Source organism: Haematobia irritans, chromosome 3, assembly GCF_050003625.1.
Source record: "Haematobia irritans isolate KBUSLIRL chromosome 3, ASM5000362v1, whole genome shotgun sequence".
NCBI lineage: Eukaryota > Metazoa > Arthropoda > Insecta > Diptera > Muscidae > Haematobia > Haematobia irritans.
The window spans coordinates 138333101-138345928 of record NC_134399.1 but is presented as its reverse complement, the minus strand read 5'-3'; the positions used below and the strand labels follow the sequence as shown (position 1 = coordinate 138345928).

The 12828-nt window shown below is 36.7% G+C and overlaps 1 protein-coding gene across 1 annotated transcript; it reads right to left on the bottom strand.

The window, feature by feature from the left end:
* Positions 1-5645: 5645 nt before the first annotated feature.
* On the bottom strand, positions 5646-8720 carry LOC142231209 (uncharacterized). The gene has a single exon (XM_075301827.1). It carries the CDS (start codon positions 8718-8720, stop codon positions 5646-5648), a length of 3075 nt encoding a protein of 1024 aa, XP_075157942.1.
* Between the last annotated feature and the right edge of the window lie 4108 nt (positions 8721-12828).

Below are 12828 nucleotides of genomic sequence, written 5' to 3'. Positions count from 1 at the left end.
CTACATATAAGGAATTTCCCCTACTTCTAGGAACACTGGCTGTGTTGATATTGCACCTACGGAGTTAGTATGCCACTAATATTGAGCCCATTATTAAAAAAGGGAAAATCGTTCAATTAGTGTGGGTAATAAATCCAAATTTGTAAAAATCGAGCAATATTCTTGTGTATGAGCTACACGCAAAGAAAAAAAACATTTGGAAAACGTGTACAGAAAACGTTTTTCTTTTGTTACAGTTTTTTGAATTGCTTCGAAAATTTTAAACTTTTATCACCAAAAAAAATTGTTTGTTACAAAATTTTTATTTTTTCAATAAAAAAGGTTATTTTTGAAACAACAACACAGTCCATTTCATTTATATCAAACACTGTTCTTTTCTGACTTTAGGTCTTTAATAAGACACATTTTACAGTTCAAAATTTAATATACTACAATGTAATGTTGAACATTTTTTCGGAAGCTTCCGAACATATTTGGAATATATGTAAAAAAAAACAAACAAAAAAAACTTTGGTCGAAGCAGGGATCGAACCCAAGACCCTTGGCATGCAAGTCGGACGTAGCAACCACTGCTCCACGGTGCCAAACTAAATGTTTGTTTCTGTTAAATAAACTTTGTTTATTCGGTTCGTGGGCGCCGCAAGCTATGCTATATAAATATAACTTATATGGATATTTATCAATCGATGATCATAACAGGTACATAGCTTAGTGGTTAGTGTGTTGGCTTACAAAGTGAATGGTCCGCGGTTCGATTCTCCGTCCAGGCGAAAGGTAAAAAAAATTAAAAATGTATAAAATCGTATAATGTCTTCTACATTGTTGGTATTACAGGAAAAGGTGTTAAGAACTAAAAAACCCCGTGGATGTGAGAAAGATGTAAGGGAAAATGCAATTAGCAAGAAAACAATGTTTTTTTAATTTGTCTTTATGAAATTGTTTTTACATCCTGGAAAAAATAAACGTTAATCACAAAAAGTATATACTTTTCTTCCAAATACAAAGCAAATGAGAAACGAACTTTGTTTGTCTAAAATTTCGTTTGGGAGGAAAGAATTATTTTTTTTGCGTGTACAAGTATGTATAAATACGATCGGATAGTACATCAACATTTGAAATTTGAGTAACATTGGTTAATAAATAAGAGTACTATGGCCAAATTTGGAAAAGTAGAGCGATGCATATATATGGAAGCTATATCTAAATCTGAACCAATTTGCATAATATTTTTCGGGTTTGATTAATACCACAGACGGTTACCTTGTGCAAAATTTGAGTACGATTAGGTAATAAATGAGGCCTCTATGGTCAAAAAATAAGGTTATTATGGCCAAATTTGGCAAAATCGGGCGATACATATATATGGGAACTATAACAAAATCTGAACCAATTTCGATGATTTTTTGCACATATCGTTAGTACTATAGGGGACTGGATCTAGCCAACTTTGAGTAAGATCGGTTAATAAATAAGGGTTATATGGCCGAATTTGGGAAAATCGGCCTATACATATATATGGGAGCTATGTCTAAATCTGAACCGATTTCGATGTTTTTTTGCACATATAGAAGATTACACATATGGAAGATTACACTATAGAAGATTACACTTAGCCAACTTTGAGTACGATCGGTTGATAAATAAGGGTTTTATGGCCAAATTTAGAAAAATCGGCCGGTACATATATATGGGAGCTATAGCTAAATCTGGACCGATTTCGATGATTTTTTGCAGATTTGAAGGGCGGTGAAAAAGATTACCTTCTGCCAAATTTGGTGACGATCCGTTTGAAAAAAAGCGCAACGTGACCCCATTTGTCGAAATCGGCCCATACATATATATGGGAGCTATATCTAAATTTGATCCGATTTTTTCCAAATTCAATAGCGTTCGTCCTTGTGTCCAAAACACTCCCTGTACCAAATTTCATCAAAATCGGTTAATAATTGCGACCGGAATCCTGTGAACAACAAATACATGGACAGACGGACGGACGGACACCAAGCGCTAGATCGACTCAGGAGGTGATTCTGAGTCGATCGGTATATATTTTATGGGGTCTAAAATCAATATTTCTGGTAGGCACATTTTTTGGCAGATCAAACTAAACAATTGAGAATTTTTTTAATATTTGGGGACAAACATTTCAGACAAGCGTAAGGATGCATTAGAATCAGGAAAATGTTAATATTTTTTATTTGGCAATATATCACAAAATATTTTAATTCACATCCAAAACACTGAATTGGGATCACACCTTAAGACAAGCTCATATTCATAGCTTCCACGCTAATTTTGCACCACTTCCGGATCCAAAAAGAGTATTTTCATTACTTTTTTTGTATACGCTTTTTTTTGCTGGGAAAATATAAGAAATGGAGAACCATTGGAATGGACTTCTATGGAAGTACTTAAAGAGAAATGATTTGAAATACGAGGAATAAGCGCTACTTTGTTTTCAAAATTTGGTGATATTAAAAATGCTTCTTTCTAAACATTTTGTATACAAAAGATGTTGATGACATCCGTTTCTATCCGATTCTTTGAAAGCTTTCTACTCAACAAACAATAATTCATTATTATCTAAACTCTCTACTGAAAAACAAAATTCCGCCTACTTTAATCTACCAGGGAATGTCTGAGAACTTCCGTTTTGCACCAATAAGACCAATAAACTGTGATACACACTGCCAACATACTTAAGCACAATGTGTGTTGTTGTACGTATGAAAGTTCACTTCCCTTTCGGAAAATCACAAGTCAACGACTTATATCAATGCCCCGTTCCATAATCCAATCGAATCGAATCGAATCCCAATCATAATCATTTCGATGTCTCCACCATGAGAGTTTTAATATGTGAACATTATTATTCCCATTTATGAGCTAAAGCAAACTGTGTCAGTCTGGGCAATGCTGTCAACTATCATTGCCGAACTGGTGGACAGGTTGTCAGACCTTTGGTCAGACATTATATGCTACTGACTACCCGGTGCGGGATTGCCCAGACAAAAGTCACATTGGATTAACTCATTTCATATGCACAAATGGTAGCATATGAGTGTTTTTTTTCGTTTATTTTTGGATCTTTGAAGTTTACAGAACGTAGTTTTATATCTGTCTAGGCTTGTGAATGAGAAGTCTTTATGGTTTTGTTGTTCATATTTTTCCACCAATTCTTATTTTCAGAGTTAATGTGTCTAAGTGTCCGTCCTTCCGATTGCCACTATAAATTTATGTTTAAGGGATTTTGTGATTGTTGTTGTTATTGTTAAATACCTTAATCGATTGGCTTACTGATGATTTGGCTTCAAAGCCAAAAAAAAGAACTTTATCGGTTTATGGGTATTATAAATCGTTCGATTGTAAATGGCAATCAATGCCAATATTGTTCAAGTATTTAAAGTTTATTTTTTAGTGTAATGGAACTGAATGAACATTTATGTAAAGTTCAAGTACAATTTCTGTTCAGATGTACATGAAATTCGACAAGTATCAAGTTCATATGTAAATCTTCCTTCGGTACTATATTTAAGATTTATGTCAGTGCTAATCGAGTTTAAGTCAAGAAGGAGATTTTTTGTTAAAGTATTTTGTCTACTTCATACACTAAAGAAAAGCATGCCCGTTTCCAAAGATTTTGTCTTTATTTTAAAAATGTTGGTATTGATTCCGAGCCAAAGAAGCGGAGAATACAAGTAAGTAAACTTAAGACACAATTCTCTTTTAAATTTGGGTTTTGTGTAGTTGCTTCTAGGAAGCAAATTTTAATTTTTCGCTTTTTCAGCTTTTTTTCTTCATATGCTATCAAAGTCCTTTAAAAACGGGTTAACGACAACTTTATTTTCCAAATTAACACTCGACTTCCAGTAAAAATTATGCCACGTTTCAAGTAAAAAATGTCTTTAAAATAAAGTGTTGAAAAACATGTTCTATATTTGAATGATTTTTGCTTTGTAGTCAAGATAAAAGACAAGTTGACCTTAGCCAAACAAAATTTTCCTTCAATTTAAGATACCCATTTTTAATTTGAATCACACATGACTATACTACCAATTGTTCTCCTTGTGCAAAATTTCAAGCTAATCGGGATAAAACTCTGGCTTCTGGGTCCATATAAGTGCATATCGGGCGAAAGATATATATGGGAGCTATATCTAACTCTGAATCGATTTCAACCAAATTTGGCACGCATAGCTACAACGCTAAATCTACTCCCTGTGCAAAATTTCAACCAAATAGGGCCAAAACTCTGGCTTTTGGGGCCATATAAGTCCATATTGGGCGAAAGATATATATGGGAGCTATATCTAAATCTGAACCGATTTCAGTCAAATTTTCACACTTGATTATACGACTAAGTGTTATGTTTGTACAAAATTTCAAGCAAATGGGCTGCTGGGTCCATATTAGTGCATATCGGGCGAAAGATATATATGGGAGCTATATCTAAATCTGAACCGATTTCTTCCAAAATCAATAGGGTTCTATTCTGACCCAAATTAGGAACATGAACAGACGGACAGACGGACATGGTTATATCGACTCAGGGACTCACCCTGAGCATTATTGCCAAAGACACCATGTGTCTATCTCGTCTCCTTCTGGGTGTTACAAACATATGCACTAACTTATAATACCCTGTTCCACAGTGTGGCGCAGGGTATAAAAATGTGGGCTATATACAATTATGAACTTGATATGGACCAATTTTTGTGTGATTGGGGATCGATTTATGTCAGGGCTATATATAACTATAGACCGATTTAGTTAGGCATGGTTGTTAACGGCTAGCATAATATACCAAAATTTCAACTGACTCGGATGAAATTTGCTCCTCCAGAAGCTCCAAAACCAAATCTCGGGATCGGTTTATATGGGGGCTATATATGATTATGGACTGATATGGACCACATTTGGCATGGTTGTTAAATATCATATACCACCTACCAAATTTCAAGCAGATCGGATCGGAATTTTGCTTCTTCAAAAGGCACCGGAGGTCAAATCTGGGGATCGGTTTATATGGGAGCTATATATAATTATGGGCTGATAGGAACCAATTCCTGCATGGTTGTTGGATACCATATACTAACATCACGGACCAAATTTCAACCGAATGGGAAGAATTTTGCTCTTCCAAGGGGCTCTGGAGGTCAAATCTGGGGATCGGTTTATATGGGGCCTATATATGTATTTATGGACCGTGTTGAAGCGCCTTCAACAACTTTTACGTCCACTTAATTATGCTTCTTTAATTGTAAACATACATTTTGAATTCCTTTATAATTTATTAACTGTTCTACAAACCATTTAAATATAATGAATTCGTTATTATTATTATTCTGCAATGGCAACCCTTTATCCAATCTTCATACTTATGAACTTAAAGCTTTAACTCAATTGGATAAAGGGCAACCATTTTAACTGATATTCCAATGAAATATTGTATCTTTGTAATCTTGATGATGGCTTGGGTCGGCAAAGTAGCATTGATACAGCGACGACTCAAGCGGTAAGAAGCAACATCCCATAATAAACCCTTCATCATAATTGAAACGAAACCTTTTCTGCCTTTTTTTTCTTCTTGATTGCCTTTTTTGAAAATTACCAACTGATTACAATTTGGGAGGTTTCAAAGAAAACTACAGTCCACTTTTCGTAGATCTTCCGAAAATTGTACATGTGCGGCAATTTCGGATGCAATGGCGGACAGAATTCTTCAAACGAATTACATAGAATTCTTGCCGGATAGCTCGTAACATGACCTGATGCTCAGCGTGCAACATTATTTTATGGGTGAAGTCGATAAATAAGTCACAAAAACGTGATTTCTCTGGTAGGATAATGGGATGACGTTCATTATAACTGATATCCGAATTAGCTAGTCTTCCGTTAACTCTAAGTAGTTTGCTTTCATCGAGGAATGGATTTAGGGTCAACAGTCGACTTTTCGAATTGATGGACTTTTGAGTTGCTAAAGCGTTGTATTCAGAAGAGTAATGCATTTTTTGAGCATTCATGATCAATCGAAACTTAACAAACTTTATCTCTTGTGCAGTAATAAAATCGTTTTTCATTTCTGGACTTTGTTTCTTTTGACATTTTCTGATGAAACGGAATATAAAAGAAATAACCCGTAAAGCTCTGCCCAGAGAAGAAAAGCGTGCTAACACTTCATCTGCTTGTAGTTGAGTGTGATGAGTTGTAATCTTTTTTTCTAATGAAGATTCTTTTGGTAGTGTTTGTTTTGGCCAAAATTGAGGTGGTTCCACCAGCCATTTTGGGCCATACCACCACAGGTTGTTCGATTTTAACTCAGAAGCGGTAGCTCCTCTTGTGCCGATATCAGCTGGGTTTTCAGCGGTAGGTACGTGTCTCCATTTAGCATTACCAACGTTATCAAGGATTTCAGCCACCTTGTTCGCTACAAAAGTTTTCCAATGATATGGAGGTTTACTGAGCCAAGACAATGTAATGGTAGAATCTGACCAAAGATAGATTTCAGACAATGGTAAATTTACGTTTCGACAAAAAACTTTAAGCAATTTAGATAATAATGCGGCTCCGCACAATTCCAATCTGGGTAAGCTGACGGTTTTCAGCGGGGCTACTTTACTTTTCGAAACTAGCAAATGAGATGTTGTGGTGTTATCTGGTGTAGTCGAACGTATATATAAGCAAGCACAATAAGCCTTTTCAGATGCGTCGCAAAATCCATGAATCTGAATTTTGCTTTCTGGTAGATATCCAAGCCAACGAGGAACTTTTATATTTCTGATTTCATGAAAATGAGAAATGAAAAAATTCCATTTTTCTAAAGAATGTTGCTTTATTTCCTCATCCCAATCTGTACCGTCAATCCAGAGTTGTTGCATCAAGACTTTTGCTATAATTATGATAGGTGCTAACCAACCGGCAGGATCAAAAAGCTTTGCCACAATCGATAGGACTTTACGTTTTGTCATAAGATCAGACGATATTGCAATGTTAGCCGTATTATAAAAGAAATGATCTGACATGGCATTCCAGCGAATGCCTAATGTCTTCGTCTCGCTTGTTTCTTCCAACTTTAGAAAATCTTCGTCTAGAAGATCTTCCGGGGGCAAAGTTTGCAAAATATTCGGATGATTTGCCGTTAACTTTTTTAATGAAAACCCAGCAGAGCTTAACAAGTCTATCAACTCCAATAAATCTGATTTAACATCATCAATTGAATATCCTCCTGATAAAATATCGTCTACATAAATTTGAGTTTTTAAAATGGACGAAGCTTTTGGATGAGTTGTTTTCGCATCCTCGCTTAGTTGATGTAAAGTTCTAATCGCCAGATACGGCGCACAATTAACGCCAAATGTTACTGTCTTCAAGCAAAAGTCTTGAATCTCATTTGATTGTGGTGGTCTGAACAAGATCCGTTGATATGGCTGATCATCATCGTGAACGAAGATCTGCCGGTACATTTTTTGGATATCCCCATTAAAAACGTATTTGAAAAACCGCCACTGCAATATCACGTTCATTAAGTCATTTTGAATTGTCGGCCCAATATGAAGAACATCGTTAAGGGAGAATCCACTATCGGTTTTTTTTGACGCGTTGAATACCACACGGACTTTGGTAGACGTTCTTTCAGGTTTAACAACTGCATGATGGGGTAAATAGAAGGAGAAATACCGACTATCTCTACAAATTTCCATATTTCCCGTAGGTCTCATATGGCCAAGATCAATATATTCCGATAGTACGTGGTTATACTCCTTCTCTAATTCTGGAGATTTGCGTAAAGTTTTTTCCATCCTGAGAAACTGTCCCATCGCTGCCCGTCGGGATGATCCTAAATAGATGTTCGATGGCAACTTGTGCTTAAACGGTAGCCTGACAACATATCTTCCATCAGGTTGACGATGAACTGTTGACTTGTAGAAGTCTTCACACCACATGTCATCTTCAGATGGTACACTATCAGCTGTTATGCCTTCTAATTCCCAAAACCTTCTAAGATCCTCATTTAGGGTATCCGGATATGTAACCCAAGACGCAAATGTCTCAACAGACCTCGCACTAGGTTTGCCACTCAAAACCCAGCCAAACTCGGTCTCCTGAGCCAATAAATTACCATAAGCATTTTTCTTAATTCCAGTCTTTAAAACAAATGGTAATATATCACTTCCCATCAGCATATCTATCTGAGCAGGCTGGGAAAAATTAGGATCGGCAAGGTCTAATTCATTCAACCCGGTCCAATCTGAAATATATGTAGGAGATGAAGGCATCAGATGATTTAAACTCCTGACTACAATTACTGCAGCAGTATGTTTAAACTCCGATTTTCTCGATTTCAAAGTAAGTTGGCAAACCTTCGACGAATTTTCTAACACAGTCCCTCCAAGCCCAGAAATCGTCGTGAACGATTTCTTCGTTGGCAGTGAAAATCTATTCACTATCCTAGATGAAATAAATGATTCTTGAGACCCTTGATCAATGAATACTCGAATAGTAAAGTTAGTTCCATGGTTATCAATGTCGACTAGAGCGGTAGGTAAAACTGTCTTCTCTCCTGACTCAGCAAAATGAGTTTGAACATTTGGAGAAACAGAATAAGCTTCAGCAGAAGTGGTTGGATGATCCTCGTTTTGAGCTTGTATATGAAAGGATGACGCCTGTGGGTTCAGTTGACTTCCATTCGTAGCACCGTCGTGATTGGATCCAGGATGCATAAGAGTGTGATGTTGCTGCTTACACTTTTGGCAAACATATTCACTTTTACAGTTTTGAGCAACATGTGCGTATGATAAACAATTTTCACATATGTTGTTGGTTGATACAAATTTCCGTTTCTCTTTAACAGGCCATGATTTGAATTTAGGACACTGACGTAACGCATGATTTTTCTTAAATAAATTTTATATGTTTCAGTACTAATTACAGCTTACCAAAATGCCGAGTGTGTTATGGGAGACATTTTTTAAAGGATTGTCTCAAATTTTCGAAAATGACCGTCGACGAAAGAAGAGAAGTAGCAAGGCAAAAGGGATTTTGCTTTAATTGTTTATGTGCCTCTCACACCCGTGATTGGTGTCCTTCAAGAAAGACATGTATTGTTTGCAATCGTCAACATCACACGATGCTCCACATAGAATACGTTTCCAAAAAACAACCTGGGAGACGTAATTGCACCCAAAATTTTAGGCGGAGTCAATCACCATCCACCAGTCGGAAATCACAAAGAAAAGCATCTCCTTTTTCACCACCCATTCAGAAAAAACAACGGAGTGACACATCTTATGTGAGCGACCGATTAAGTAATCGCAATCGGACGCACGTTTTTTTGCCCACCGCGTTGGCAATAGTGCTAGGCCCAGAAGGCCCAAATAAGGCGAGGATTATTCTGAATTCTGGTGCTGCTCAAACAGTGATCTCGACGGCATTAGTAGAAAGGCTTCGTTTACTCACCACTCGCAAAGGAAATAAACAATTCTGTACCGTGAATCTACTATCTTACCACGATAAAACAGCCAAAGTGCAGATCACAGGAGAGGTACGCACTCAACTCAATACCACATTTCCCGAAGCTACTACGGAGAAGAAACTAATGAATATATATAATCATCTAACTGATCTTGCTGATCCGCACTTTTTCAACCCAACCAATATTGAAATCATGCTCGCCAATGACCAAATTCCTCGCATTCTACGAGCCGGGCTGATCCAAACCTCCTCATCCATGCCTATTGCCCAAAGTACGGTTTTTGGGTGGACAATATCCGGGGCATGTCATTTTTAACGTTGCAGTATTGCAAGAGGGGCGGCATGTTGAAGCGCCTTCAACAACTTTTACGTCCACTTAATTATGCTTCTTTAATTGTAAACATACATTTTGAATTCCTTTATAATTTATTAACTGTTCTACAAACCATTTAAATATAATGAATTCGTTATTATTATTATTCTGCAATGGCAACCCTTTATCCAATCTTCATACTTATGAACTTAAAGCTTTAACTCAATTGGATAAAGGGCAACCATTTTAACTGATATTCCAATGAAATATTGTATCTTTGTAATCTTGATGATGGCTTGGGTCGGCAAAGTAGCATTGATACAGCGACGACTCAAGCGGTAAGAAGCAACATCCCATAATAAACCCTTCATCATAATTGAAACGAAACCTTTTCTGCCTTTTTTTTCTTCTTGATTGCCTTTTTTGAAAATTACCAACTGATTACAATTTGGGAGGTTTCAAAGAAAACTACAGTCCACTTTTCGTAGATCTTCCGAAAATTGTACAGACCGATTTCGACCAATTTTTGCATGGGAGTTTGAGGCCATATATTAACACCACGTACCAAATTTCAACTGAATCAGATGAATTTTGGTCTTCCAAGAGGCTCCGGAGGTCAAATCTGGTGATCGGTTTATATGGGGGCTATACATTATTATCGACCGATTTCGACCAATTCTTGCATGGTCATTAGAGACCATATACTAACACCATGTACCAAATTTCAGCCGGATCGAATGAAATTTGCTTCCCTTAGAGGCTCCGCAAGCCAAATCGGGGGATCGGTTTATATGGGAGCTATATATAATTACTGGCCGATGTATACCAATTTTTGCATAGTGGTTAGAGACCGTACACCAACATCATGTACAAAATTTCAGCCGGATCGAATGAAATTTGCTTCTCTTAGAGGCTCCGCAAGCCAAATCGGGGGATCGGTTTATATGGGGGATATATATAATTATAGACCGATGTGGACCAATTTTTGCATGGTTGTTAGAGATCATATACTGACACCATGTACAACAATACGGATCGGATGAAATTTGCTTCTTTTAGAGGCTCCGCAAGACAAATCTGAGGATCGGTTTATATGGGGACTATATATAATTATAGACTAAATTTTTGCATGGTTGTTAGAGACCATATACGAACACCATGTACAAAATTTTAGCCGGATTGGATGAAATTTGCTTCTCTTAGAGGATCGGCAAGCCAAATTTGGGGGTCCGTTTATATAGGGGCTATACGTAAAAGTGGACCGATATGGCCCATTTGCAATACCATATCGGTCCATAATTATATATAGGCCCCATATAAACCGATCCCCAGATTTGACCTCCGGAGCCTCTTGGAGGAGCTAAATTCATTCGATCTGGTTGAAATTTAGTACGTGGTGTTAGTATATGGTCTCTAACAACCATGTAAAAATTGGTCCATATGGGTTCATAATTATATACAGCCCCCATATAAATCGATCCCCAAATTTGACTTCCGGAACCTCTTGGAGGAGCAAAATTCATCCGCTATATATGGCCGCTAACAACCATGCCAAAAGTGGTCAATATCGGTCTATAGTTATATATAGCCGATCCCCAATCACACAAAAATTTGTCCATATCGCCAAAAATAAACTACCAACATTTTATTTCTATAGGAAATTTTGTCAAAATTTTATTACGATACAAAATTTTGTTAAGATTTTATTTCTATAGAAAATTTTGTCAAAGTTTTATTTCTATAGAAAATGTTGTCAAAATTTTATTTCTATAGAAAATGTTGTCAAAATTTTATTTCTATAGGAAATTTTGTCAAATTTTATTTCTATAGGAAATTTTGTCAAAATTTTATTTCTATGGAAAATGTTATCAAGCTGAATTATAAACGTATTTAATCGGCCTTTCTTTTTTTTTATACCCTTCACCACTACTGTGGTACAGGGTATAATAAGTTTGTGCATTTGTATGTAACGCCAAGAAGGAAAAGTCTGAGACCCATCGTTTAGTATACCGATCGTCTTAGAATTAAATTCTGAGTCGATTTAGCGATGTCCGTCCGTCTGTCTGTCTGTCTGTCTGTCTGTCCGTCTGTCTGTTGATGTATTTTTGTGTGCAAAGTACAGCTCGCAGTTTTAGTCCGATTGTTCTAAAATTTGGTATAGGGTCCTGCTTCGGCTCAAAGACGATCCCTATTGATTTTGGAAAAAATCGGTTCAGATATAGATATAGCTGCCATATATATTTTTCACCGATCTGGTCATAATTGGCGTGTATATAAACTGATCTTCCTCAAATTCCGTACATCCAAATATTTTATGGGTCTCGAAAAACTTGCAAAATATCAGCCAAATCGGGTCAGATTTAGATATAGCTCCCATATATAGCTCTCGCCCGATTTACACTCATTTGTCCACAGAGGCCAATTTTTTGCTCCGATTTAGTTGAAATTTTGCACAGGGAGTAGAATTAGCATTGTAGCTATGCGTGCCAAATTTGGTTGAAATCGGTTCACATTTAGATATATCTCCCATAGATAGCTTTCGCCCGATTTACACTCATATGACCACAGAGGCCAATTTTTAACTCCGATTTAGTTGAAATTATGCACAGGGAGTAGAATTGGCATTGTAACTACGCGTGCCAAATTTGGTTGAAATCGGTTCAGATTTGGATATATCTCCCATATATAGCTTTCGCCCGATTTACACTCATATGACCACAGAGGTCAATTTTTTGCTCCGATTTAGTTGAAATTTTGCACAGGGAGTAGAATTGGCATTGTTGCTATGCGTGCCAAATTTGGTTGAAATCGGTTCAGATTTAGATATATCTCCCATATATAGATTTCGCCCGATTTACACTCATATGACCACAGAGGCCAATTTTTAACTCCGATTTAGTTGAAATTTTGCACAGAGAGTAGAATTAGCATTGTTGCTATGCGTGCCAAATTTGGTTGAAATCGGTTCAGATTTAGATATAGCTCCCATATATATGTTTTTCTGATTTCGACAAAAATGGTCAAAATACCAACATTTGCCTTGT

Excerpts from the sequence above, each read along its gene's own strand:
- LOC142231209 (XM_075301827.1), bottom strand. The coding sequence starts at position 8,720 with ATGCATCCTGGATCCAATCACGACGGTGCTACGAATGGAAGTCAACTG.